We start from the raw sequence: 27,852 nt of genomic DNA, 5'->3' as shown, positions 1-27,852 counted from the left end.
ACACCGGTAATATCACAGAAGCCGTGGCTTGAGAATAGCTGCAAAAAAAAAGACAAAAACCGTGCTGACTTCCCAAAGATCTGGGTGGGGAAGGTTTCCATTCACTTCTTGCTTCCCCCGAACGAGGCAGGAAAGACAGAAGTCATGTAAAAACACATATTTGCCTTTGGGCTCGCCTAGAGAGACATCTGCCTTTTGGGGCATGCAGAAATCCTCCCTTCTTGTCTCGGGAAGCATTGAATTCACTCTTCCAGCGGGCCAAAAGGGGCTGTTCCAGGGGAGCGAGAAGGTGGAGCCACGGAAGGGTAAGAGCAACCTGAGAGTGCCTCCAACTAACTAAACCTCAAGTGATAGGCACTGATCCTGTGCATGGATTAACCAGATGCTGGCTGCTGTTGTCCTGTGCCTCAGGTAGCTTGTGGCAGTCACCCCAATCTCTCCTGCCCATTCTAGGCACATGGAGCTGAAGGAGACTGCCCGTGACCACTCAGGAATGCACAATTTGGCCTTCCAGGTAAGCGCATTTTCTTTTTTTTTCCTTTCTTTCTTTCTTTTCTTTTCTTTTTTTTTTTTTTGTGGGAAAGAGGAAGGACTAAGAAACTGCGAACAATGCTCTAGTTCAGCACACAAACAAAGAAAGAGCAATTTCTGCTCTCTGCCCGCAGATCTTTTACACCACCCTGCACGTTTTGCACTGATGTCCTGCCAAAATACAAGGCTCTTATACAAAAAGCCGGAGCACAACTGACACATTTATGAATAGGATCCTTTTACTGCCTTCTTCTCCTGCCTAGCATATTGGTATCTTTGAAAAGTCTCCTGACTCAGTAATAATTCACAGACTGATGGGTCTTGCTACTAACACATACATTTATCCCATCTGCACTGAACTAAAGCTGTATTAGTGGCTGTTTTTCCTGAGGGTTGCTAATTTACAGTTCTGTTGAACTGGAGGTCATTGCTATGCAGCAGACATCTATCTCATCAAAACAACGTATATTATCAGTATGAGGAAAATAGTCATATAAGCACACTGGGGCAAATCTCTCTTCCACACATGCCACTGCTCAAATAAAGCAGATGCTTCTTTGGAAGCACTAAGCGTCCAGCATATTATGGAATAACAGTGATATCCAAACACTCTGTATCAAGAATTCAGTATTCATTTGTCTACAGAAACACACAAGGGCGAGACTGATTTGATAATCTACTGGTTAGGGAATATTTGCAGAAGGTAAGAGATGTAGGGTCAAGTCCCTACTCCAGGCAATAGTTAATAATTCACGCTAAGTGGGACAGCTTCAAGGGGAGACAGAGATAACTCAGAGATAACATAACAGTCCAGTGGTTAGGCCGTTCCCAGGGTAATCAGAGTGCACTCATCGCACCGCAGCTTCAGAGCAGATAGAAAAGCGATTTGAACTTGGGCCTCCTTCAGTCCAGGGGAAGGAGGTCAGAGAGGGCTTCAACCTGGCTGCATCTGCACATGAAATAGGTGCATAAGACAGGGCAGTCAACTCCCAAAGTCTGTGCCTGCAAACCTGCAGAGGAGAAAAGCACCTCCCCGGCTGCAGAGGCTAGGTGCCTCACGCTATTGGATGGTCTGAATTTAAATATCACCTCTTTCCCCAGCAATCTCCATGGAGTACAGTACAGTGACACTGCTTCATTCCCCCTTTTATGCATCTGACTCACCCAGGCAATGTGCAGGGAACCAGGCACTTCCCCTCCTGCCCAGTCCAGAAAGTAGAAGAACCTCTAAGTCCCCTCTGAAATAATTCAAATGCCGAATCACTGAGACTGGGCAATAATGGAATCTGGGGCTTGAGGCAGGTTTTCTGGTTGTTTTTTTCCAGAAACACCAGACGGGAGTATACCCATAGAGTTACGCAGTCTACCTCTGACTCAACAAATAAATCATTCCCTCAAGAAGATAAGCAGAAGAAAATAAATAACTTTCTGCATATACAAAAACAAATCACAGTGGAAGTCACAGAGAAGAAAAAAATCTCATCAGCTTTTCCCATTTTCTCATATGAGCTTTTGTTACATGAAGAACAAACATTTTTTTTCTTCCAAGGCATGGTGTCATCTGGTATTTTCTTCTCCATTGCTCAGGTACTAAGCAACAAATATCTTCCCCAAATGATAAAATATAAAAGTGTTCTGGAAAGGAATTAATTTAAGTCATTTTAAATAGTTGTGTGGGATTGTACTCTAAATGTACCTTCAGATGTACCTGAGCTGTTTAATGATTAAACTGCAACGTGATAGAAAAAAAAATAAAATAGGGATAAAGTAAACCCAGGTTAGGTAGTTTGTTTTACAAAGTGAATAACACAGCTCTCTATGTTATGCAAAGCAGCTCAGTGCTAACTAGTGATGGGTTAAGGATCTTATCAGAGTTGTGTTATACCAAGAACGAATGGGATTGTGCCTGCTGTTGTGGAGAGAACCTAACAGGATGAAGAGGCTGTAATACATAGTAATCATCTTTTTACCTATTCATACCAATGTTCGAAGGGGAATAACTTTTTGAGCTCTTTCCAGTTTTCACATTGGCTGTTGATACTTAAACACACACATCTTTTTATGATTCAACAGGATTTCCACTGCACCACAGAAGCATAAATCTTTTTCATCTGGACTGTAGTAGGCTCTCAGAAATGAGTTGTTCAATGTTATTTTTCAAAGAGGGTGTGCTGTCCATCTGCGTAGTATAAATTTCTACTAAAGCCATCAATTACATTTTTTAAAATGCTTGATTCTGCAAAATATCACCTACTTTTTCTGTATGCTGCAAAGGTGCCACTGGAGCTGTTCAGAGGAATAGCTTCACAAACTGCAGGTCCTGTTTTATTGTCTTGTGATAATGGCAGTATCTGGGAGACTCAGAAGCAACTTCCTTATCTTATTTACAGCTTACTGTGTTCTCAAAAGAAAACAGACAACAAAACACAAATGTACACCTCCAAATATCACTATCTGATGTTAGGGACAGCTCGGTTACTAGCAGCCACTCTAAAGTACGTAAGGAGAATGAAGTTGGTGCGTTACAATAAGTAAAGTAGTTGTATTGATTTTAAGAAGATATGTAGCACTTCCCACACCCACTGATACTTCCCAAACACACTCCTACTCCCTCAGCACAACATTTCTTTGATAAAACCTCAGTGCAACCATAAAACTTACATGCTAAAATTTCCTGCTTTGGATGCTACCTCACAGCTAGAATCAACAGATTGCTGCACTGTTTCTACCAAGATATTCAGGCTTTTACTATTTTGATTCCCCTAAATACATGACAAAATTTAAGGAACCTAAATCATTATAAGGTATGCTATCCACCTAGTCTCATCACTGTTAAGAAGACTGTTCATATTAAGCGTGTGCATGTCAAGGCAATATACTGTGTCTATATCTGCAATATTGTACATAATAGGCGGAGATACTACTGCACCTTTTGCTTTCAGTGTGGTTCAGTTATCACCTCTCTGATGGCACAGGTGGAGCATTGCTATAGTTGTCCACAGGATTTCCTACTCAGGAAACCCTGCAACACTAACAGCAACCCTAAAACTGCAGTTGGATTAACCTAACTTGTGTTTAGCCCTCATTTAAGATGTGGAGGTTTTACCTAATCAGTTCTGCAGATTCAGATCTCTGCTAATGATGACATTAAGTACACTTATCCCTCAAGGAATGATAAGAGCTGGCTCATAAAAAGAAATGGCAGGGCGGACAAAATACTCAGGACTGACTTGTAAAAGGAGCTCAGAGTTAAATTATAAACTAAGTAAAATGCAAAGTGCAGATAACAGCTAATAAATATTTATTGTTCCCTGAACTCTGATTGTCAGTGTTATGATGCATTAAGCAGTCAGAACCGGTTACTATAGCAAAGCATGGTGTGCTTTCAAGAAGGTGACTCAAGGCAGGATCCCCTTTAAAACTCTGCCTTTTATCCGTGCTGCATAAGAACACAGGTATGGCCATAATATGTGACTTTCACACTCCATTCCATTCAAACAAGCTAATATATCCTTAAAAATGCCTTTTTTTTCCCCCTCTCTGTGTGTTTATCTCCATCCTCCACAGTTTCCTAGATATTCCTGATTGGTTAATTAAAAGTATGTATGCTATTAAAAATTTCCATTTCATGGAAATCACTGTTGTAAAGTCCTTTGGAAATTATGAAGCATTGCTCTGTATTCCTGCAGCAGATCCAGTGAGAAAAGTACACAGTCATTTCCCACAGTTCCCAAATTCTCTTTCCAAAGACACACTTGTTTTCCAAAACCATTTTAAAATGTTTTTGTCTACTGTCACGTACTACTCCATCTCTTACAGGAAATAAAGTTGCTCGTACCTCTAGGCTCCTTTTTTGCTCAGCCTAAAGTAAATACTGCTTGTGAGAACCATTTTCATGATTCTTGTGCTTGTCATCCTCCTTGGGTTACTGCATGCTGTCGACAGATGTTTTGAATGCCACAACTAGAGAGTTCATGGACTCCTTGTTATCTTTGCAAGAATGCACAGATTTTCTTCTTTTCCTGTTTCAGTTTCTCCAGACTTTGCTTTCTGCCTTTCATACATTTTGTTTGCTCTGAAAGCAAATAGCTTTCCTATTGCTTTTTTAAGGCCAGCTTATGTCAGGCTATTATTCTGACTTGCTCATCCTGCATTTCAGGATATCTTAACGACTTAACATCAACAACTTAAGCTTTTAAAGAAAACATTAGAGGTGGGTGAGCCTAATTTACAATCAGAAACACCTTATGCAGAGTTAACCAGCTGAACTTAAATCTGTTTTCTTTATGTGTTGTCTCTACAGCTTATTTACATCAGTTTAACACAAAAGTAATGAACATTTGTCCCTCCTCCCTGGCAGTTTTGACCCTGCACACTGAATGTCATCATTTGGCAGGAAATTATGAACTTTATGATTATTGATCAAAAAAATTCCTCCTCAGTATTTAACATGCATTTTAACTCCTTCAGAATCATGACACTCTGGTTAACAAAAGACAATGCTTTGCAGGGGGGGAATCTTAGAGGAATGATTTTCAATTGGACTGAGTATTAAAAAAGTAAGAAATTTTTGAACTGTAAATCAGATGGCTTCATTTCATTTCAACTGACTGAATGAAACCCATGCAATCCAATCACGTGACTTAAAACACAGTTATCTGTCTTCCACTGAGTTCCTTAACCATCCTGACTCTCCTCTCCAAAATTAATGTAATAATCTTTCCTTCACCACCACAACAGTTTAAGCAGCTGCCGGGGTGCTCTGACAGCCAATCTGTTTTCATCACTAACTGGAAGTGGCTGGAAAACCATCTGCTCTAGCGCGAGTGATGTTGTAAAACACACAAACAAAAATCAGCAATAGCAGTAATGCTCACTTTGTAAAACAAATTCTTCTCCCTCAAAAACCAGGGAGGAGATAGGAAGGAAGTTCAAAGACTGTAGTTACGCAAAAAGACTTAGCAGGTGAACTCCTCCTCTTTAGGAAAACAAGCAAACAGTGAAGAAACACTTCATTTATAAATATAATCTAGCTTCACGCCCTTGCCATTTAATCAAATATTTCACCAGCAGAAAACTCCAATGAGTAAAAGTACAGCAAATGGAGTGTGAAAGCAGAGGCTCCACTGCTTAACACTGTTGTATTGCCAACACTCAAAGTAAACAGATCAATTCTGTAATCCTTCTTGCATAGTTTAAAGGGAGGAAGTTCTTTCCATCCAAGCTTTTCTAATTTTAAGTTCCTGCTTACTCATGTCACAGGGGATTGAGCAGGTTCAGCAGCGACTTGGCACGTTGCTGGATCTGGCCTGAGGTCATAAAACAGCTGTGCTGGCCGTACTGCCTGGGGATTGAGCCCCCACTTTCTGCTGCAGTGCTTCCTTTTGCAAAGGTTCTCGGTGAGGACACAAGGACCAAATGTGGGAGAAGCTTTTCTGCCCTTCCTAGGTGCTTAGGTAGGTGATAGGCACAGGCAATTTGACATTTTATTGAGAACTTTCTTCCACCAACTAAAAAGTTTCTAAGCAAGTAACAAAAAGGAATCTGCAGTTTTAATTTGTCACTTGAATTTTGCTATTCTTATAAGAGGAAGGAACTCTTCTTCTCTACAAGGAGTGGGGTTAAATAGCACCCATTTCCACTGAGCAAAACATCACAGTGTGAAAAGAAGGATGATGAGATTGTATGTAAAAAATCTCCTGTTAAATACATGAAAATTACTCAGCTTCATAGGACTCATTCAAAGACTGCTTTAGTCAACAGATTGTCTCTCACTTCAGTAAACTTGTCATCAGTACTAATTAACCAGTTCCTACTAAATTTGGAATATGCCATAATGGGATGTGATCAGTTGAAATCAGTGTTCCCTGCATTTGTAAAAAATAACACAAATCTACCGTTCTGCAGCGTGGGCTTTTGAGTTCCAGCAATCCTGGGATGCTCTTGCTGGTTTTCTGTTGCATAACTCATCCACTCATGTCTTATAATTACTCTATGTAATTATTGTGGTTGAGCAGTGTGTTGGACAGGATGACTTCTAGAGGTCCCTTCCAACATAAGCTATTCTATGCTTCTGTTGCTGGCAAACAGCAGTTTGTGGGTTTACTGTTTTTCCCCATGTTTACAAAGAAAAGTCTTAAGAAATCTCTGCTTTTACTCATTCAGCAACAAGCATAGAAATCTTCAAAGAGACTATGCTTGGGCATGGGTGTCAATTATAGAACTCTGTTGCTTCTATTTCACTATATTATCCTGTGCAGTATTTATAAGATACTATATGAGTGCTACAACTAAGCATCGCTCCTTGACTGTTCTTTTTATACTTTATGGACTGTTTATTAGAGGTTTTAACTGTGGATTGTAGGGGCAGCTATAGTAAACTCTTAAGACAGCATGGTTAAAAGGCAAACCACTAACAGTGGTGCTTTCTCAGAAAGAAATACATCCTTCCTGAGGGAATGTAAAGACACTCTTAGGGTAAGGAAGGGAAATTGGCAACTGCTTTATCAAGGCCACAACCAACAGCTACTTGTGAATCTTTCTTTTTCTCTCAGATACATAAGATCCTAGGAACAGTTTTACCAAAACAGATTTTTTTGTCAAGTTTGAAGTCAGAATAACTTTAAAGAAAATATGTTTCTGAAAAGGGTTCCTATTGCTTCTAAGCTCATGTTTCCAATAAAGGGCAACATTTAGTTTATGTCTATTAGTAGTGCTTATTTCTACCTTTATCATCATTTATTATGATTAAACTTATTTTGTATCATTCATTTGTAAGTGTTCATTATCATAGATGGCTACAGGTCTGATTTTAGATGGCTAATTCACTGGTACCGTTACCATGTAAGTAATGAAATATTGCATGTAATAAAAGTTAGTGAAATGACCATACTGTAATTAGTGCTATAAGAAAACACTGAAATATAAAATATTTATATCAGTTGGGGAAATTAGTTCTCTGACATTTTGTTCAAGCAGCTTTCTCACCAAACCAAAATAAGAAACAGCCATTCAAGGATCATTTAAAAGAAATAATGTCTTCTTCAAAGAATTAAGAAACAAAAAAACTCACCTTAAGAATAAAAAGGTATGTAGAAATAGTGGTCAGTTATGTCTGACAGAAAAGTGCAACTCCTAATGCACTCCATTAAAAGGGATTTCGCAGAAACTTAATGTGACAAAGGTAAACGCTATCTTTACAGATACTCCCAGAGTTTTATTCCAGGAGCAGTAGAAGTACATACTGAAAAAAAAAAATTACTCTTTTACTCCAAATGCATTACTAGATGGCATTTTCTTGAACAAAGCTGCTAACAATGAGGCAAAGCCCCAAATAGTATAGTTTTACCACTACCAGGGAGAATGGTCAGATCTCTGTAGACTCATTAAACCGGTCCTGAGGCAAAGGGCAGCACCAGCAGAAGAGACTGGTTTAGGTTAAGAAAACAGCAGGTCCACATTAGTGGAGCACCATCCTTGAGTGATGAAGCTTCATTTCATAGAGGTAGGACTTGAACACCCAAGTTCTGTACACTGACTTTCTGGCTCTTCTGTATTAGTAAAGTAAAACATGGAAGCACAAACATCATAATATAAATTGGTTCCTACTGCACATGAAAGAGGCTTTCAGCTTTTGATTTGAACAGGTACAATTTCTGATCTTGTCACATTGCAGAACGACAGCGATGTGGATGTGGTGAATCAAGAAGCTCTTAGAGACAATTCACAGAGAATCAAAAATTCACAAAATGAGAAAACTGTGCATACTAATCAGGTGAGTTTTTCTTTTTTTCTTCTGACAAGTGAAAAATATACAATTACTGCAATAACCTTGTTTAAATTCAGAACTGCAAATTCAATGTAAGCAATTGGTTTTGATAATACATCCAAGACAGATATTTTAACAAAACCCAAATTTGATTTAAATCAAATAAACTGACAAGGAAGCCAGTTCTGTTCTCAGAAATCCATTAAGAGGAAAAAAACAGAAAATTGAACAGGACAAGCCGGACTCAGAAAAATGTTTTATAATGTCATAATGGCTTCAAGCAAGAGACAAAAGAGGCATCAGAAATGATGGTCAAAGCAACAAGGAGTTGATATGGAGGTATTTTCTCATGGAAACAGAAGACCCGGCAACACTGGTTTTAGTGATGTGAACTTGCAGACAGGATGTATATATTTATTAAATACCTGTTCAGATTAAGGCAGTAACCACCCATCCAAAATAGGGGAAATCTCAGAGAAACACAAGCTGGAGGCAACAGCTCTGACTTATGACTGACCAGAAGAAAAGGAAGATAATACAATACAGATGGCTTCCAAATAACAGCATCCATTTTCATTTCTTTTGACTTTAGGTTTGTCTAGGCCCACATAGTGACTGGCTCATTCTGATTTCATGAGAGTCAGGTAAAAAAAATCTTTTTTTTTTTTTTCAAAAAAAGACATTTTACTGGTGTCATATTAATATTTTCACATCCACATACAAAAAATATTTATTCTGCAAGTTACATTAAGAACTTCATATACCTGCCTATTTTGAAAATATATCTACTTGTCAAGTTCAGTGATGGCACTTGAAGCAACATGCAAGAGATAAAAGGTTTCCTGATGCTGTGGTCATTCATTTCTATCTTCTAATGATTTTTTGATTTGATCAGAGGCAGCAAAGGCATTAGTTCTTCACTAGGAGTGCCTCTGCCCTCCTTCTGGCTGCCTCAAAGCTGACGTGATCCTGGATTTACAGCAAAGGACAAGATCACTCAGGAAAAGATCACTCGGGCTACTTCTAATACGCTCTCCTGGAAAGTCAACTGGGATCTGAGATGCTAGGAGAGGAAAGTGGCAGACAGTGTCGAATATCAAGGAAAACATCAAAAGAGAAAGAATAAAAGGACTGTAAGAACTGTGGGAAACTGTTGAAAAATTGAGAAAAGTAGTCACAGTCAATGAAAATTTTAATATAAAATGCCACTCTCTCACTGAATAAAAAAAGGCTTTGACAAAGTGTTCAGCCAGTGCTTTGTACAAATATACTCGAGGTATGCATATCCACACTGAGAAATTCTCAGAAGCGCCATGCCAGATGCAGCAGAGATTTTTTTGGAACTCTGGAGCAGACCAGAACAGACTTTGTTATGTCCCGACGGATGAAGTCCACGTGTTCCGCACAGTCCTCAGGTCAGTCTCCAGAAGTGCCCACACAGCCCAAGAGTCAGATCTGGCATTGTATTTGGCCAAAAGAAAAGCAAGAAAAAAGGGGTTTTGATCCATTTCTGCCTTCCCTTGTGTATCCGCACAGAATTAGACAGAAAGTGATATTTGAGTTCAGATTTTCTTAACTCTTTTTTTATGTTGATGGAGGAAAGTATTTGTGACAATAAAATAGCGACAGTAATACTCTAGGCATATGTAAATACATTATCAACAATGTGAAAAGCCATGGATTGATGCTTTTTACATTGAAACAAGTCAAAAGAAAAAATAAGTTATATTCTTGATATAAACTCTTTGAAAATAATCTTTTTCCCAGCTTTCTGCACCTGGAAACTGTATTGCTGTAATATATTGCACAAATTCAAAGAGCAGGGAAGTTAAGCTGGGGTAGGCTAAGATGTGCTGCATAGAGTATTCTCCTGTTTATTGCTCCATTTTACGGCTAAGAAGTTTTACACGCAATTTAAAATCACATCATACCCTATTCTGGAAATACCTTTCCAACTTCTGATGAGCCTCAAAATTTGAGCTGACACATCGCGGTTTTGTTTAATGAGTTTCCAAAAAATGCATCACAGCCACACACCAGAAAATGTTATTGCTGCCCATTGATTTCAGAGGAACTGCTTGTTTTCAAGCAGTTTTGAGGCAGGTGGATGGCAGATCCTGTGACAAGACATCTGGGCCCTCAAGAGCTCCCACATACACCAGCAAAGCGGCGCAGGAAGGAGCATGGGCTACTTCCACAAGGGAAGAAGGAGTGTGATGGCAACATGAAAAAAGACAGTGGCTGAGGGTGCAGGGAGGGAAGCAAGGAGCTGATGAGGGCTGCGGGCTTTGAGGTGCCACCTGGAGCGAGGAAACGGTGCCAGAGCAGGTCGCAGTCTCCTGAGAGTTTGGAGGCACAGCTCTTCCGCCCAGAGGCCCGGCCGCTGCTGATTTGTCACGTAGCCTTGAGATTTCAGCACCTACAGATTCAAAAATCTGAGAGAAGGCCTGGGAACCCCAATTTAAGCTCGCAAAAAAATGATACTCTGATGCCATCGGCACTCACTGTCCCTCAGGCAAGAAGCCCACTCCTACAGCTGCTGGGAAGGATGCTCCTAGTTACCAAAAACATTAGCAATTCAGTAGGCGGCAGCATCTGCATTTCGGATTTACTTTATTTCTGTTAATAGCAAAGAGAAAGAAATTAAGCCTAGGGAAAATATGGCCGTAACTTACAGTGCAGCTTCACAGTGTCGAATCTCTCCCCCACTCCCTTCCGAACACTTAAATTATGAGGACTGATTCCTATCTGCATCATGTTGCACTTTCTCAGAGAGAAACGAATGGCAGCCTCTATGTACATATACCTACATGCCACTTTAATTATTGGCCATGTTTCCTTCCCTTGTTAGTTTTGCCTTTGAGCTGTTTCATTTCAAATCTCTCAGTACAAACTAGTTTAGGACAGTCCAGAGCTTTCAGCAGAGTCTGTAATATGCAGCAGAAAAGCCAAACTGAAAAGAGGGGGAGGCCTATGACATGTCTTGATTTACAAGCCATTTTGGGAATACGGTTAGCATAAACATTAATAACACAGAAAAATCTGAACTCACCCAACTTACAGCTGCTCCAGATGGCTGGCCAAATCAGACCGTTTTCTATCCAGACAGTACCATACAGTCAAGAATTGCTTGATATGTGCTTAGGAAATTACTGTTTGCACAATACAGTCACAATACAGTCTCCAGCCACACATGACATAGCACACAACTGGTCGTGCTGCTCCATTTCAATGTTAAAACAACATGCTGGAGCGGTGAGGCACACAGAGCAAGCAGCCACAGTGCTTCCGATAAGGCAAAATTCAGTTATTCTGTTATTTTCAAATGCCAAAGAATCACAACGGCCAGATGCTTCCAGGCCCCTGGCCGCCTCCTGGTGTCCCCAAAGGACCCTGCAATGAATACTAAGGTACGTCCACATAACGTGAGTGTTCAGCCTTGACTGTGGAAGTCATCGCCCACCCTTTGCCCACGCGATCCATTACTGGGGATGGGAGCATGGGAAGTAATTCAGGGTGGGGTAGGGCAGCCCCTTTTCTGCATCTGTACTGAAAATGTAGCACATTGCCAAATGGCTTAAGGGGACTTGTCTCACCCTGAACAAGGGCAGTGGTTAAATTTCACAGATAAATCAGGCACTTGACAAGACATCAAGACAAACTACTGTATTAGACTACATATACATAGCGCAGGGTAAGATTACAAACCTAAAGTGAATAACCTGGGACAAGAGGAGAAATGACTGATTTCCCTGACAACTGGATTTACAGGTATGGAAAAACATATATATAACTATTAGTTTGTGCCAGGCTCACAGAGGCCACGCGCCAGGACTGCACATGCTGACTTGCTCTGTGGGCACAAGCTGAGAGACCTCCAAGCAGGCTCCACAAGGCAAAACCTGCAGGGAATTAAAATGCTCAAATTTTAGATGTGCTTATGGGGAGTAGATTAAGCTGTGATTTTTCCTAAACTTGTAATACAGCCAGATTTATGTGGATTATGGCTGCAAAAAGGTACAGTCCTGATGAAAATGGGCTGTCTGGCCAAATTTCAAGTTTCTGCTGCAAAGACCACAGATGTCAGAGCTCTTAAAAGATTGCTGCAACAAAAGCCTTTGCTTAGTAGTTTTTCTTTGGAGTAGGTTAATTGGCTTATTTGAATTTTTCTGAACAATAATCAAAAAAATGTAACCATTCTCCATAAGTTTCAACAAAATTAAAGTTTTGCAAAGAGAGAAGCAATGAAAATAGGAGGTCGTCAACAGGAAGCCCTGGGCAACCTAGATAAGCTAGGGCTCTTCCAGCCCTACCTACGACACCCACTTTTTGTCATTTAGTCAAAGGCATTCTGCACTGGGATCTTTTTAGCTCCAGGTGACACTGGCAGTTTTTTCCTTTATATCCCCTTACAAAATTTTGTGGAAGTTTTGGGGAGGTTCATAATTCAAAACATTGATGACTTGACAGCCGTGGTTGATCTACTGGTACTGCCTGGTGCTAGTGCGAGCTGGAGCTGAGTGCGTGGTGTAAAAGGGAAAGTGTCGAGGCTGCGCCAACCATCTGCCTGCGGGAATCTGTTCTTTCCAATGTTGCTGAACAAACACACTCACAGTATTGGTACCGATCTGTTTTCCAGGAGGATGTATACATCAATATTGAGAGCGATCAGCCCAAAAGCAAACCTGACTCAGTAGATGAGGAGCAACCCCACATAACAGGGTAATGTTTTTTGGGTGAGCAAGTTTTCTGCCCACTTTGCCCTGCAAAAAGTTGCCGGCGTTTCCGCTTCTGGCACAACCACCAGAAATCCCTCTACCGCATTCCTGTGCTAAACATACCCTCATACTGACAGTAATTTATGCAACACAGAAACACACTGTATTTAAAGGTATTCTACCTTTTGAGTGACATGTATGACTGTGGAACTGTGCTTCTGAAATCTTGAAAATTAGAAGAGCAGGGGTTTTTTTTCTTTTTCCCATTAACTGTTTGCAATATTTCCATAGCACATTTTTAAAGAGAGGCCTTAAACAGTGATCTCCTGCAGGAAGTTAAAGATTCTCCATTGTCCTACACTTTGCATAGTTATTTATCCTAGTGCAAAATAATGGTAGAATAGATGTAAAAGAGCCATTTTGATGTAGCAGAATTTTTACACTTTGTTAGTACTAATGTCTAGTGACCATAAAGTAAAAGCACACATCTCTACATTCTACTTGGGGATTAGTTTTTTGAACAAAAAACTACAAACCCTGTATAAGGCATTCTAAAAATTGAGATAAAAATTTCTGTCGCTGCCCTCTATTATACAACACGTTGCCTCAGTTTTGAACTTGTCTTTTAATTCAACAGTTGAGTAGATTCTAGCAACTCACTTGCTGGATAACCCAAATTAGGAATCTGTCTCATTCAAGGTGGACTACTTGAACTTATCTCATGCCTGTAAAAGTGAGGCATTTAAATTCAGAAACAGTACTTTCATTTATGCTTTAGAGTTGTGCAAACAGAACTTAAAAGACCTGACAGTTAACATAATGGGGAATAACTAAGGTTGATTTTGCAGGGCTCTATTGTTCCCTGGGGGCCTTTATTCTTCCATCAGGAGCACGTATGGTTGCCCGGGGTAGATAAACCCTTTTTAAAGGGGCAGCTGAAGAGCTCTTTGCTCTGCACTCTGATTATACTGAGGCTACGGTTTGGTCTGTGTAGCTGGGTTTTGTGTTTGGGCTCTAGGTTTGTTTTTGTGTGGAACACCTAGCAAGAGCAATGGTCTCTCTACCAAGGTTTTTTTTTGTAAGTTAGCTCTTAAAAGCAGGCCCTAATATGACCTAATGTTTTCCTTATGTCTGCTCAAAAGGATCATTCACAAAGCATCCCGTAGTTTCAAATGTGCCACTGATTTATTTCAACAGCTAGTACTGGTAGCCTGTTGTCTGAGACACAAACCCTACAAAAGATCAGTCCATTGATAGCAATGACGCATCATGTGGGCAAGGTGATAATCCATTATAGACTACATACAGACCAGAAGAAGGATTTCTGGGTTGCAAAATAAAAGGAAGAATATTGTTGGTATATACAAATATGTCACCTTAAAGTTCTCCTTTAAGTGTGCTTTAAGTGACATTTGGATTTCTCTTAACTGAGGATGTTGAAAAAGCATCAGCAGCATGCTGCATTTTAACCTTATAGGACCAACATTTTGAAAATAATGTTTACTTAGTAAACTAACCAGATTTTATTAGGAGGATGTTTTTTTCTGCCACTTTTCAAAACATATCTATACCTACCTATGATACATAGCTGTGTTTAAGGTACCTTGGTATCAAAGCCACCTAAATAAACTAACGAGTAAGGGAAAGGTGTTACAGCAAAGAAGAGATTACAAAGAATGGTACTCTTAAAACAACAAGGACTTCAGAGACTAGTAGAACCAGCCTGCAAACTTTGACCCTTCATATATCTCCTAGATTTTCATTTTACTTGTCCAAGGTGAAACCAAAGAAGTCCCCCCAACAAGATGCTAAGATGGTTTTCTCTGGTGCTTCAGGATCAAAAACTATTCTAATGTGGTGCACGCCAGTGGAGAAATTTTGGTGGACTTAAACTGATGTTTCTGTGGAAACTGCCCTCCTCTTATCTATGGCTTAAGTTTCTGTTCTGGTTGTTTTTTTCCGTTTTCCTAGGTGTTTTGAAAAGAAATACAATGAAGTGTGTGATTTTTGCAAGAAACATAAAACCAGAATTCAGTATGTGATCTATGGCTTTTTAATAACAGGTACAGTCCATTACATCCAGTTTTGTTGAAACGTATATTTACCTATATAAGACTGTAGACTGTGCCCACCTTGTATCTGACCTAACACAAAAACCCTCGACTATTTTAAAGAATGCATTTAAGAGGAGGTAAAAGATAAAAGTGAATTTAGTCCCAGATGGAGCTCCAGACTGCAAAACTCCTCTCATTCCCAAATGTAACAGAAGCCTGAACTTTGCCACACTGCTCCTGCAGCATGTTTCAACTCTGACTAGCAATTACACTTGGGATAAAAGGTTAGTTCAGTCTTTTTGTCTACTCAGTAATCAGCCCCTTCCAAGAAGTCAGTTAAATTACAGCTCTTAGGAACTAGCCCAGAACCACAAAACCACACTGCAAGTAGTTAGGAACCAACCTGGGCTGGACTTAAGTCCAGAAATGAACATTTTCCATTCTGACTCAGTATCGACAGCAAATATTTGCTAAGGGAAACATGTTGTATTTCAGCATGCACAGCAAAGTCATTCAAATGTTCTTGTTTGTCCCTTTCCTTATTATCCAGTAGATTGGTTTATTTCCTTCCATTCCTGCCAAGTTTCTTTTTGAGGTCCTCCTACATGAACACTTTGTGAGGAAACATAGACTTAAAACATGCCAATGTGGTAGAAGTCAGTGTAGCATAGACACACCTATGTGGTAGGTATAAATGGTCCGGTTTCCCTATACTGAAAAAAGTGCCTTCCTAGCATCATGCTCATCCTGCTTTATCATAGTACAGACATATCCTGGCTCAGGAAAGGATTCTAAGGATATGTTGGCATTTAATACATTAATTTCATAAAAGACAACTTGCCTTACAAAAAGCAGTAGTTCTTTCTTATTTTCCAGTCAGACAAATTCAGATTATTATTTACAAGCACTGAATGTTTCATTAGCCAGCACATGGTGGCAGTGACACTGCCAAATGACAAATCATTTCATAGCCACTTTATGAAACAAATAAAGATTCTACCTCTAATCTTCCCATTTACTTCAGAGGGACATCAAATCAGACTTTTATTGTACAAGATAAATGTTTCTAAGTGTTTCTCTTAATTTTACTAAATAGACTCATGCTCCTGTGAAAGAATGAGACCTATTGTTCTTAATTCACTGTTTTGACACTGAAAAAAGCTGTCCCATACAAATATGTTTAATCTTCCAAAACAGCTAATATATTTGATATACACTTTACTCAGCCAAAGCATATATCCTGCTTCGTCAGGATGAAAACCACCGAAAAACAATTCCACCTTTTCTCAGCAACACATTTTCATAACAGAAAGCAAATATATCAACAGTGACAACACTATCCGTGAAAACAAGATTTTTTTCAATATTTAAGCCAAGTCAGAAAAGCATTTAAAGATAAGCACAGGCCTGACTTTAAGCACATCCTTAACACTAAATTTAGCATTTGTTTCTGTTTTTAAAGAGACCAGACTTAAATGACATGTATGTTGTTGTTGTTGTTTTTTTTGTGACAGCATACCTGGCAGCAGTTGTTGCAGCCTGCAGCCTGAATTTTCAGAGGGCCTTGGCACTCTTTATCATCACTATCCTGGCCATCTTCTTCATCTGCTGGGATTTTTTAATAGCTAAGTATGAAGACAGAATTGCTGCATTTTCTTCCCCTGGAGAAAGATTTCTGAATAAGCAGTGGTTTTGGCTGAAATGGTAAATATGAATGACTTTTTATTTATGCAGAAGGACAAAGCAGTAGTCAAATTTAGCCTTTTCATTTTCCAGTTTTCTTTCAGTTTTTAAAGTTTCACCATAATCATACCTTACAGCTCCTCTTTCATTTATCCTGAGACACAAGCATATTTTCCAGTTCATAGCATCCAGAATTACTCCTTGTTAGATTAAGGTTCCCAGTCTAGTACCACTGCAGGTGACACTTGTAGCCCTTCAGAGCAGCTCCTAAAGTGTCAAAAGAGCAGCACAAAGACAGGCAGGGAGGGGAACTTGCTAGCAGGTGCTACCACCTCTCTGCCTGGATTTCTGAGAATGAAACGCGCTGCATAGCTTATGCCCACATGAGCACAGGGAGATGAACAAATCATACAAATTGCAGTAGGATCAAATAAGATATACACAATAAATCAAAAATTTCCAGGGTAGCACAAGAACTCTAGAAGGTGCCTAAGTTTCTAGATATCAGGCACACCATTAAGATTGCAATGCAGTAGCTAGGTGTCAAAAATCTTGACAGATGGTGTAAAAAATTCCTCAAATCCAGATAGGCCCAGCTTGTGGGGGCAAGAGATTGTCTGGAGAAATCCAGGTGTGTTGAAGCCTTCTGCATTCATTCTGGAAGCCAGAAAGTACCTCACTCTCACTCACGCAGAGAGCAAACCCTTAAGTCGTTATAACACGTGCAAGCTGCTGAAGAAAAGTGTGTTATCCATGTGACCGGTTGCTCACATATCCCCATAACAACACACTGTAAGCATTTTAAACTTTAACATTCAGGAAACAAAATACGCAAACCAGATTTGGTGTCATAAGATCATACAATCTCATTTGGGATGGTAGACATTTGTTTCCTGAAGAGTTAACAGGAATATTTATTATTCCTGGGGAAAGGAGGAACCTAAGGAGGCTCTTAGAGGCTCCTAAAGTTCAATTAAAGTCTCATTAAAGAGGAAATCAGCCAGCTGTCTTGACTCTCAACAAGGTCACCTTCTCTCTAAGAAAGGGCTCTAAATAAGAGTAATTCTGGATTCAGAAAAATACATACCAACTTATTTTTAAGATTTTTGAAATGCTTTTGCCTTAGCAGCAGGAATTTTTACCCCCTCTAGGGCAAAAACACCCTGGAAACAAAAGTGCCATAGAGATTGCATTTGTTCTTCTGCTTAGGAGCCACACTGGAGAGCAGTGTCACCAAGCACCTCCAGCAGACAACCAGGGAACCTCTGTGAGGGAAGAAGTAAACAGAATAAATGGCACTGATGAGCCGATGGAACAAGCCAGGAGCAGTAACTTCTGCATTTATCCAGGCTGCAGTCTGTTAAATTAAAGATCAAGTACTTTACTGTCAGCCATGGTTTCTGCCTGGGAGAGAGAAATGTAGAAATTCAGGCTGTGGTGTTCAGTATTGCAGTGGCCAAACCCACAGTGTTTTTGGTCCAGATCTGAAAAAGGAACTTAGGTATCTTGGTATCACTGAAGTCAGCGGAAGTTAAACAACAGTTAGACATGTTACTTTAAGAATCTGGGCCTATGTTTAGTCTCCCTCTCTAAAAATGGGATGGTGTATTTCCTTGTTTCTCAGGCTGTTGTCTGAAAATTTCCCTCAAGGTGGGACCCAAATATGGTTCGGTCGTGATGGGGAACACATAAATGCTGAATATCGATGCACACATTGTTCTTGTCGCTGTTTCCAAGTGAATTAAAACTGTTGTGATTAAAAGCTAATTTTTCTAAACAGACTACAGCCAGCCAAGAAGTAAACAGCTTACAATCTGCTCCTCAGTGCCAGGTGTTTCATAGGCTGACTAGTCAAGTCATGCAGTGCAGTTCATGAAAACTGTATGATCAGCCTGGACTGCCTAGGTGTAAGAACTGGTTCAGTAAAGAAGACAGGAAACGAAGAGAAGGATGGACTGATAAAGCAGGGGTTTTTGTCAAATTTCATGAGAAAAATAATGACTAGACAAGAGAGTTACTCATGTTTTGTTGGGTTTCCCCACACTTTGATTTGGGGACACAGTTGGAGGACACTTCTTCTGGCTGCCACTAATGGATATTGGTGTCAAAGTAGCATTAGCAGAGGCAGGTCCTGGTTATGGAGAGCTACAGAGATAGAGAGGCAAGTCTGGGGGAAAGAAGAAGAGAAATAAAAGGAATGTTTAATCTCTTTCAGGATGTTAGGTCTGATATCATCACATTCTTTTTCCACAGGGTGCTCTGTGTAGCCCTCATTATCGCTGTCATCTGCTGGCTCATCTTTGACACAGCAAAACAGGGATCCCATCAGTTGATCTCCTTTGGGGGGCTTGTGATGTATGTTTTCTTGATGTTTATCTTTTCCAGATATCCAGCCAGAGTGAGTATTTAGTCCTTTCTGGATCTTCTGTTTAATGTCTCAAAAACTGTTCTCCTTACCCTCACATGAGGGCAGCAGAAAGTTCAAGAACATTAAAGTTTAAGCTTGCCAGAACCTAGACATGTTTTATTTATGAGGAAAGCTGTTTCACTCTGAAGTCCCAGGGAGCATGTGTGGCCATACCAGTGGCTGGTTCTCACTTCTTCAGGAGCCCGTTTCCCTTCCTTTGTACCAGCCCCACCGCAAACAGGGATGCGTTTGCTCCTGGAGCGCTAGAGCAAGCTGAGGCAGGCTGCTCCGTGCTTCCCAGCCCGCAGCAGGCTCACCACTGCTCCCAGGACTTCACCAGCGCATCTGAGGATGTCGTTGTCACACCAACACAAATCGCATGAAACTGGACACCTGCTTCCCTCTTGAAGCTCTTCATTGAGCAACCCCCACAAAGGTTTGATTCCCAGTGCAAATGCAGCAGCTGAGACCAAGTGGGGGCCTCCGCATTGCACTAACCCACTTCCATAGGCTTGTCAGTGCCCTTTAGTTTTCCAGCTATGATGTCCATCTTAATATGCTGTGATACTACAAAAAGGTGTACTTCTGATGAGTTCCACCTCAGTTTTCACTCCTGTGCGTGTGCCTAGCATACAGTGTATGTCTTCATCAGTCATACAGTAATCCACTGCTCAGGTCACCAAGTTTCACCAATATTTTTTCCACACTCCTACATCTGTACTGAAGCTTTTCTTAGCCTAAAAAAGAAAAGTAACACAAAAAATTACTCCACAGTGTTCCTCAGCATATGTTCCAACTAACCTTCATCAGGGACCGGTGTCCTTTTTGCACACTGTGTGCTCTCCCATGGGTCCTCATTATGGCTAATTGGCTTGTGTTATTCAGATATTATCTGAATAAATTAGAGGGTGGTATCTCAGCTCTTTGCCTTGTAAATAATCAGATTCGGTTTTAACAAGACAGACATTTTCTGGGACAGAAGAGCAGGAATCTGCAGTGCAGTGAACTAGAGACACTGGTCACAGGCAGCCACAGTTTTTCCCTACAACTATATTGTGATTCACGTGAATCACAATATTGAACAGTAAGGCTGCTCTCAAGTATCCAAGCTCATTAAAGCTGGGGAATATGGAAACAGTTGAAATTATGCAACCACACAATAACAGATGTAGCAGAATCTCCTTATTCCCAGGCCAGATATGCAAGGAATCCCCATATTCTGTTACTTTCATTGATGTTTCCAGTCTTCAGTTTAAAGAAGTAACACTTTTCTGCTGCCCTCATGTATATTTGTTTTATATCTAAACTGAGGCACAGGGAGGATTCTCTCTCCTTGTCTTATTACTTCATTACTTGCAGTCTGTAATGCCATAATGGTAAAATAGAAAGGAAGGTGAAACGAGTGCATGAATATTTATACCTCACCAGACTCAACAGCTAGCTCAGATGGAGACATCCACACTGCAGACCTTGTAAATTAGGAGAATATGACTCATACTCCAGATCTCCTAAAGCCTGTTTTGGCAGCTGCTGCTATCCTGCAGCATAGTCAAACAAACCCCTTACATTATTTTAACAAACATTCTAAAATATGTTATTATTTCTTTAAATAACAAGTGGTTTCTCTGCTTTTATTTTTCTGTCTATCTAGGTCACTTGGAGACCAGTATTTTCAGGAATTGGACTGCAATTTTTTCTTGGGCTTCTTATCCTGAGGACCAAAGTAGGGTTTGATGTATTCAACTGGCTAGGCATTCAGATCCAGGTAAGATACCAGACAGAAGTTGGGGTTTTTTTATATCATTTTCTGTTTTGAGACCCTTATAGTAGGACATAATAGTTAAGCAGTTCAAGTTCATTTGACTTTACACCTCTTGAGGAAAATTGGGTCCTCAGAAAGGTAACTGTCTACCTGAATCCAATCTTATTTCTCTTTCTATCCAGTTAATACAGGATGCTGTGGGACAGACTAATAGGTAATGACCGTAACAATTGCTGTCTGTTAGTGGCCTTATCTTCCTTGGGCTGAAATGACATTTTGCACTACTGCAAACACAAAAAAGTTATTATGCCACAATGCTCCTAGAAACTCTTAAGCATGGTCCAATTCTGAAACATCTTTGCAGGAAGCCTTATACACTGAAATGCCTTGAGATCTGGCATGCCAGAGCCACCACTGTCATAACCCTTCAAACAGAGTAGCCCACTGGCCCCAGGGGCATTTTGTAGTTCTCATGATGTATAATATGAAAAAGTAAATTCGCATATGGGTGACAAAATCCATAGCTGGGACCAGGGAGACCTGCTCCTTGCAAGGGATCCCTCCGGAGCGGGGAGGGATCCAGCCGCAGGGGCCTCCTCAGGCAGTCTGGGCACAGAGCTTTAAAAAAAGTACATTATTGGAAAGTAATAGATAAAAGCCAAAAGAAGATCAGGGAGTACCCACCAAAGGACAGTCTGCCTCCTCATGCCAGGAACACTACTCACACAACTGTTCTTCGTAGTACAGATAATTAAGCTTATTTAAAACAAGAAAGTGCAGAATGTAATGAGCCCATGGGGGAGGAAAGGCACAGGTTTGTTGTTGGGTTGCTAATCTGCCGGCAGCCTGAGTCAGCTGGGCTTTGACACCAGCTTCTCCATCTCCCTTTTCAGCTCAGACCAAAGCCAGTCTGGTGTGCCCTTTCGCTAGCTCCCTGTGGTTTACAGCCACTCTTTTCCACAAGTCGTTACTTCAGCCATTAGATCTCCATTTTAAGATGTATCGTTAATTACACATGTTGGCTTTAGGAGCAGAGAAATGCACCACAATATCAGGATTAAAAAATAATTCCTTCTTTTAGGTTAGCTTTTGGCTACGCTTTTCACAACTCATTACTTTGGCCATTAGCTCTCCATTTTTAAACTTTATCATTTATTGCGCATATTTGCATTAATGGGAGCGTAGAAATGCATTGCAGTATCAGCATTTAAAAAGAAATTATTCTTTTCAGCTAGCTTTTGGCCCTTATCCTGCCAGGTATGGCAGGTAAACATGCCCTATGCCCTTGCTGTTTACCTGTGTGGTCTGAAGCAATCTGCACTCTTGCAAGAGCAGGGGAGAGACCCCAGACTCAGCCAGATGTGGAGGCAGATAAGTCTGGACCATAGGAAGTAGAAAGCTCTTCAGACCTCCCCAAAAGTCTCCACAATGCAATTGTTGGAGTGTAATTTGGCAGCGACCCACAGCTCATGACTAATTCATTTTGTTTTCTACCTCTAGACTTTTCTGGAGTACTCTGATGCAGGTGCTAAGTTTGTGTTCGGTGAGAAGTATACAGATCATTTCTTTGCTTTCAAGGTAAGGCAGCTTTCATATACGCTGTACACATGGCAGATAGACAACTGCAAAGGAACAGTTTTGTTCGGAAGCACATTCATTATATGAGTTGTGATACCAGTGCAGTCACCAGAGAAGTCAACCAAGAGTCAAACTCTTCCTTATTATGAGAAGAAAATTTGGAACATGGCAAAAAACTCTTCATTTATTGCCATACACTGATTTAGGTCACACTTGTTTAGCTTAATTGTAGCAACATCTGTTACAAGATGACAAGACTTTCAGACACATTTTTGCAAGGAATAGATTAAAATGCCCTCACTTGGTCACCAAAACAAGTATTATCTCCAGCCTACCTTTCCCACCTCTTGACAAGTAAAGATCCTATGCTATGCCATCCTATCCTGAAGTTGCGTGCAAACCACTGCATCACAAATATTGCCCCCATAGAAGCAGATTGCATAAGCGTATACTTACACTTACATGTATAAGCTACCCATGCATAAGTGGGAAGAATTACACTGAGTAATATTTGGCATTTATGAAATCCCAGGGAAATTCCTCTGCTCTCCTATGGGAGAACTTGTTGGGAAACAGCTGAAATACAACTTACTGTGCTCTCTAACCTGCACCAGCGTCCCATCTGGTTTTGTAGCCACCCATAGGCCATACCATAACACTTGCTTAGACTGAAATCAAGCATGTATAAAGAAAACAAAAAAATCACAACACAGACCAAAAAAAGCATCAGGAATCCAAGTTCATTATTCTGGTAGTTCAGTCACCTGATTCTGTGGACTTACACACATTATCTTCTTTCTTTCCTGTATTGAAGTGATATTCCAAACTGGGTATTTTTCACACTAAGCTCTTTCACTATAAAAATAAACCTACTTGTAAAATATGTCATTACTAAGAATAATCAGAACAATTCAAGAGAAAAAAGAAAGAAGAATTTCAGCAAGAAATAGAAATTACATTTTAATCGCAGTATCTTTAACTACAAAATATTTTGTTTTACTTTCCAGTCACCTCTCACTCTTACTCTGTTCAGCACTCGAATCGCAGTTCGCATTCATGATTAAATATTCTGGGGGTGAAATGGTTAAGCTCTTCCCCAAAAGTGCTTCCTGTGTTTTTTGCACAGTTCATTATGAATGTGATTTTTCAGGGTGATTTTTTTTAATGCTTCTGTCATGGTGTAAAGTATTTTGCTGACTGAAGCCAAACCTAAGAGTGGATGGGCAAGAGTCTGTCTCTGTGCATGCACCCCTCCATCACTCTTAGTCTATGGGATAAGCCAGCAAGAGACACACATGGAATTTCTGGGGGGTAACAGGCACAAGCAGAGCCTTTTCACACTGAAAAGCAAGAATGCAAAAATCATGAGTTTATTTTCAGAGTTGCACATGCCTTGGGATAGAAATGTGCACACTAAACAGAGTGGCAGGCAAGCGCACAGCAGTCCCGAAACCTTCGCCATCTGCTCCTTCTGTATTTCTCTTCCTACAACCTAAGCAGGCAACAGCCAGCCTAGTATCTCTTAAAACATTTGCTAGGTATTTGGACATTCAGACAGTCAAAAGTGCTTTTTGCAACTTTCACTTATTTTATCGTGTCGGCATACAGTGGTGAGCTGCCTAAATCCCACCCCAAGATATTTCAAACCACCTTCCAAAAAATCAACACGCTCAACTGCAGGCTAGCTCTGGGGAGGGAGCAGACAAGTGAGGGGGTGTCTCTTTGTGCAAAGCTGCCCATGCCCCAGCCGTGCCCACCCTGCACCCTTGGCAGCAGCACCTTTATTTCCCACCAGTGCAGAGGCACCCAGTGGCAGACGCGCTCCCAGTGCACACTCCCATCGGGTATTCTGCCCAGCTCCACTACACTCATTAATCAGGTCTTTGAGAACACAGTCCTGGAAGCCCTAATTAGGCATGTAAATATATGCATTGACATGCACGAGCCAGGTTATTTTAAATGCAGATTTCTGTATGCAGATGCAGAGTTTCAGGGTTCTGGAACAACCACCATTTGCCCATGTAATTAAGCTAACACACATTGTTTTTCTGTAAAAATAGATACTTAAAACTAACAGAGATACCATCTCGGCTCTACTGCCAACTCCAGAGAGTGACAAGATCACACAGAAATTTCCCTTAACTTGAGCAAACCCCTATAGTCAGAAAATAACTCTCAGTATGGAGTCTTCTACCCTGTTTACTACAGAAGGCAGGTTTACTGTGGGCAAGCAGGGTGTTAGATTTCTATTGTATCAGTAGCTTGCTTTGTGCCAGGAGGAATATAACTCCCTGGAAAGGGTTTGCTTTGAAGGTGAGGCTTTAGGAGTGTCTGAAACCAGGATGTACCTTAAACAGCAGCAGCAACTGCTTCTCCTTTAAAGGACTGCAAGGAAAAAGCTGAGCCTCAAGTCACAAATGGGAAAGGGGTTGTGAGCAGCCAACAACTTCAACTCCCTGCCGCGTACATATCATAGGCAGCAAGTATGATCCAGAAAGTGGCTCTTTAGTACAGCCAAACTATATTGCTTCCCAAGAGAACTGATAAAGCATGAAAACGTGGCTTATCAAAAACACCAAATGAAGGCCTAGAGACCGGAGTTTACTTTCTTAAAGGTTGGAGCACTAACTGCAACTTTTGTAGGCCACACAAGTAACTTTAAAGTGCTCCCTGATATCAACATGCTTTTCCATTTAAGTGTTATGAGATTTTCTGGTATGCTCATTCAATACATTCATCAGTTAAAGCTTGACTATCTAAAGATATGTAGTAGGTAAGAAGAGATGTAGGTCTTGGAGACTAGACTCCTGCACATGCGCATCTGCAGAGAGAAATATAATTCTAATAGTTTAACCATGCAGATATAATTATACCACAGAACCTGTCCACACTTCACTTATGAGAACATGCTAGTCCATTCCTTTTACATTTTTCTTTCCAGTTTTCTTAGGTTTGACATCTGTGTCTACCTCCAAGCTGTACCTCTTTGTAAATCCTAATTAAACTGATGGGGGTTTTTTTCTGAATAACGTAAGGAAGTTTAAGAAAAATATTTTTCGTTCTCTGTTCAGAGTACCCATATCCTTGAGGCAAAATCCTGGACTTAGAGGATAATGTCACTGTAGCAGAAAGAGGGAGCTGGGAGTCCACAAGACAGAAGAATGAGTTTTAGGAGGTTTTTTTTCCCCTGAAAGCAATTTCAACTGGTGCATTATTTATTTTCACATACACTTCACTTCACTTACCCAACAAAGGAAATTGCCCATTGAGGCTGATGTCCTACCATTACCTTCCCTGCTATGCACAGATGTTTCTACGCATACAATGTACCCAACTGCCCCACAAATACAGAGGGAAGGTGTTCTCAGACATCTTGGTTCATCCCCCTGCCACCTTTTCCCATAACCATCCTGCCTCCCAAACCACTAGGAGATGCCTCCTCAAACACAGTGGTTTGCACTGTGTTCCCCTCCTCAAATCCCACAGCCCCTGCTCCAGCAAGGGGGATCTGACTTCTTCCACCCTCCCCAAGTCCTGCTTCCAGCGAGGGCTGCATTCGCCCCCTCCACACTTCACCGTGTGCCTGCGCCCAGAGCAGGGCTGCTCTGGGGCCACCCTGAGGTTTTGCCCTCCCTCTCCCTGCCCCGTGCACATCTCTGCTGCCAAGGTACATGGATATATTCTCAGCACAGACACTGCTGCCCAGGCCTAAGGCTGACATACCTGTGGAGGGAGCACCACCGCCGACACTTATTAACCCATGCCATCCACTTCCCTCATTTTGGCACTGGGAAGGAGGGAAATGGGAGGCTGGTGTCCATTATGCTTATTTTATAACAAAAATTTGCCAGTATTTCCCCTCTCCCCTCTTTTTTTAATTATATCATAGGCAAAAGCTAGCCTGGACATGACAGATGACCTCAATGATTATTCATCTATTAAATAGTTGCTACTCTTTTTCTGATGAAGACATAACATAGTAGGTACCATATTAGATAGCTGGGAACACGGGCAGGAGACTTTACACATAAAATAGTCGCTGACCTCTTTATGCAGTCAAGGTACAAACTATCACAACTGGAAAACAAACTTCCTGTTTTGTAAAACCAGAGGCTACATCCAAAACTGCCTGCAACTGCAAAATGGAAAAACATTCTTTAAAGTTAATCCGAGTTAATTTCTGAGGAATGTGCACAAGAAGCAAGGCAGAGGGTGCTGGCAGTCACCTGCCATAGACAGAACACTGTTTCCTCCCTCCTTCAGCTAAAAACAAATCACAGGAACACTTGAAAGCTCTTTTCATCTGTTTGGAGTGAAAGACAGGAGGATACTTGCTTGGGTTTTTTGCCATCTGCCACACACAGCTTACACTTGTCTCACTCCCTGCCTCTTCGGCTCCTTTTACCTTCACACTTTGCAGCGTCCCAAATTCAGGCAGAGGGTGGAATCAGCAGGAAGCCGGCATTCCTGTATAACCAGCCCACATACAGGAACACGGGGAAAATTTGGCAAGGGAAAAAGGTGCTGGTTTTACTGGAGGAAAATTTTCTTCTGACACTGCCCAGCACATCACAGCTATGGGATCCCATGACTATCCCAGAGACCGCTGCTAAAAAGGTCAGAGAATCCAAGTAGAGAAAGCAGAGCCAGGTTAACTTCTTGAAGGGCACGAGGAGCTCTGCAAGTAGCATTCACTCTTTCTGGGGAAAGGCTCTGACCACCTAAACTGAGTTTCCAGAGCTTTATCAGATTTGGTTATTGTACTAACCCTCCTCTAGAAATGAGCAGCTTTCATTCACTGTGAAGTAGCAACATTTGATCTTTTTTACATACTCCTTTTCACTCCATTCATTAGTTTTATTTATGATGTATTATGCCCTCAGTTGAACATAAATGAAAGCTTTCTAACATCAGTGGTACTGTTTTAAACATAACTAAACTGTCTGCCTTATTTTGGACCTTTCTGGGGGATTTTTTTTCCTGTTGCATATAGCATAGAAATGGTGAGATCCTGTGTGTTTAACATACCTGTGAGCCAACTGATGCTAGTTTTATTTAGGATGAAAAACACAGCCAATAGCCTCTGAGTTAGCAGGTCATACCTGTGTTACTTAAAACATGATTCTTTTAAATCATATGTTTAAAAAAAGCATTTTTCCTTCAGTCTCCACTGACATTAAGTATATCCCTGTGGATTTGTTTTTAAACACATGGTATCCATGCTTACAATTACAGAGCTCTTGAAAACTCAGCGCTGTCATAATCAGTGGTAAAAGTAGTGCAGAATAATGAAGCAAAGAGGATTTTGATATAGTGTGTTATTAAAATGCAGCTACACTGTAAGGGCTTTC

The 27,852-nt window shown here is 40.7% G+C and overlaps 1 protein-coding gene across 1 annotated transcript in view; it reads left to right on the top strand.

The window, feature by feature from the left end:
- Positions 1 to 457: 457 nt before the first annotated feature.
- SLC28A3 (solute carrier family 28 member 3) overlaps positions 458 to 27,852 on the top strand; it is a 41,575-nt gene continuing 14,180 nt past the window's right edge. The window contains exons 1-8 of the mRNA XM_026088452.1: positions 458 to 514; positions 8,207 to 8,305; positions 12,939 to 13,021; positions 14,989 to 15,080; positions 16,586 to 16,775; positions 19,008 to 19,152; positions 20,813 to 20,926; positions 22,424 to 22,501. Coding sequence (XP_025944237.1) covers positions 458 to 514; positions 8,207 to 8,305; positions 12,939 to 13,021; positions 14,989 to 15,080; positions 16,586 to 16,775; positions 19,008 to 19,152; positions 20,813 to 20,926; positions 22,424 to 22,501 — 858 coding nt within the window. The remainder of the gene's footprint in view (positions 515 to 8,206; positions 8,306 to 12,938; positions 13,022 to 14,988; positions 15,081 to 16,585; positions 16,776 to 19,007; positions 19,153 to 20,812; positions 20,927 to 22,423; positions 22,502 to 27,852) is intronic.

This window comes from Apteryx rowi, unplaced genomic scaffold (assembly GCF_003343035.1).
Source record: "Apteryx rowi isolate R43461 unplaced genomic scaffold, aptRow1 scaffold_77, whole genome shotgun sequence".
Classification (NCBI taxonomy): domain Eukaryota; kingdom Metazoa; phylum Chordata; class Aves; order Apterygiformes; family Apterygidae; genus Apteryx; species Apteryx rowi.
The sequence above is the reverse complement of the archived record's forward strand: the minus strand, read 5'-3'. Positions and strand labels throughout refer to the sequence as shown.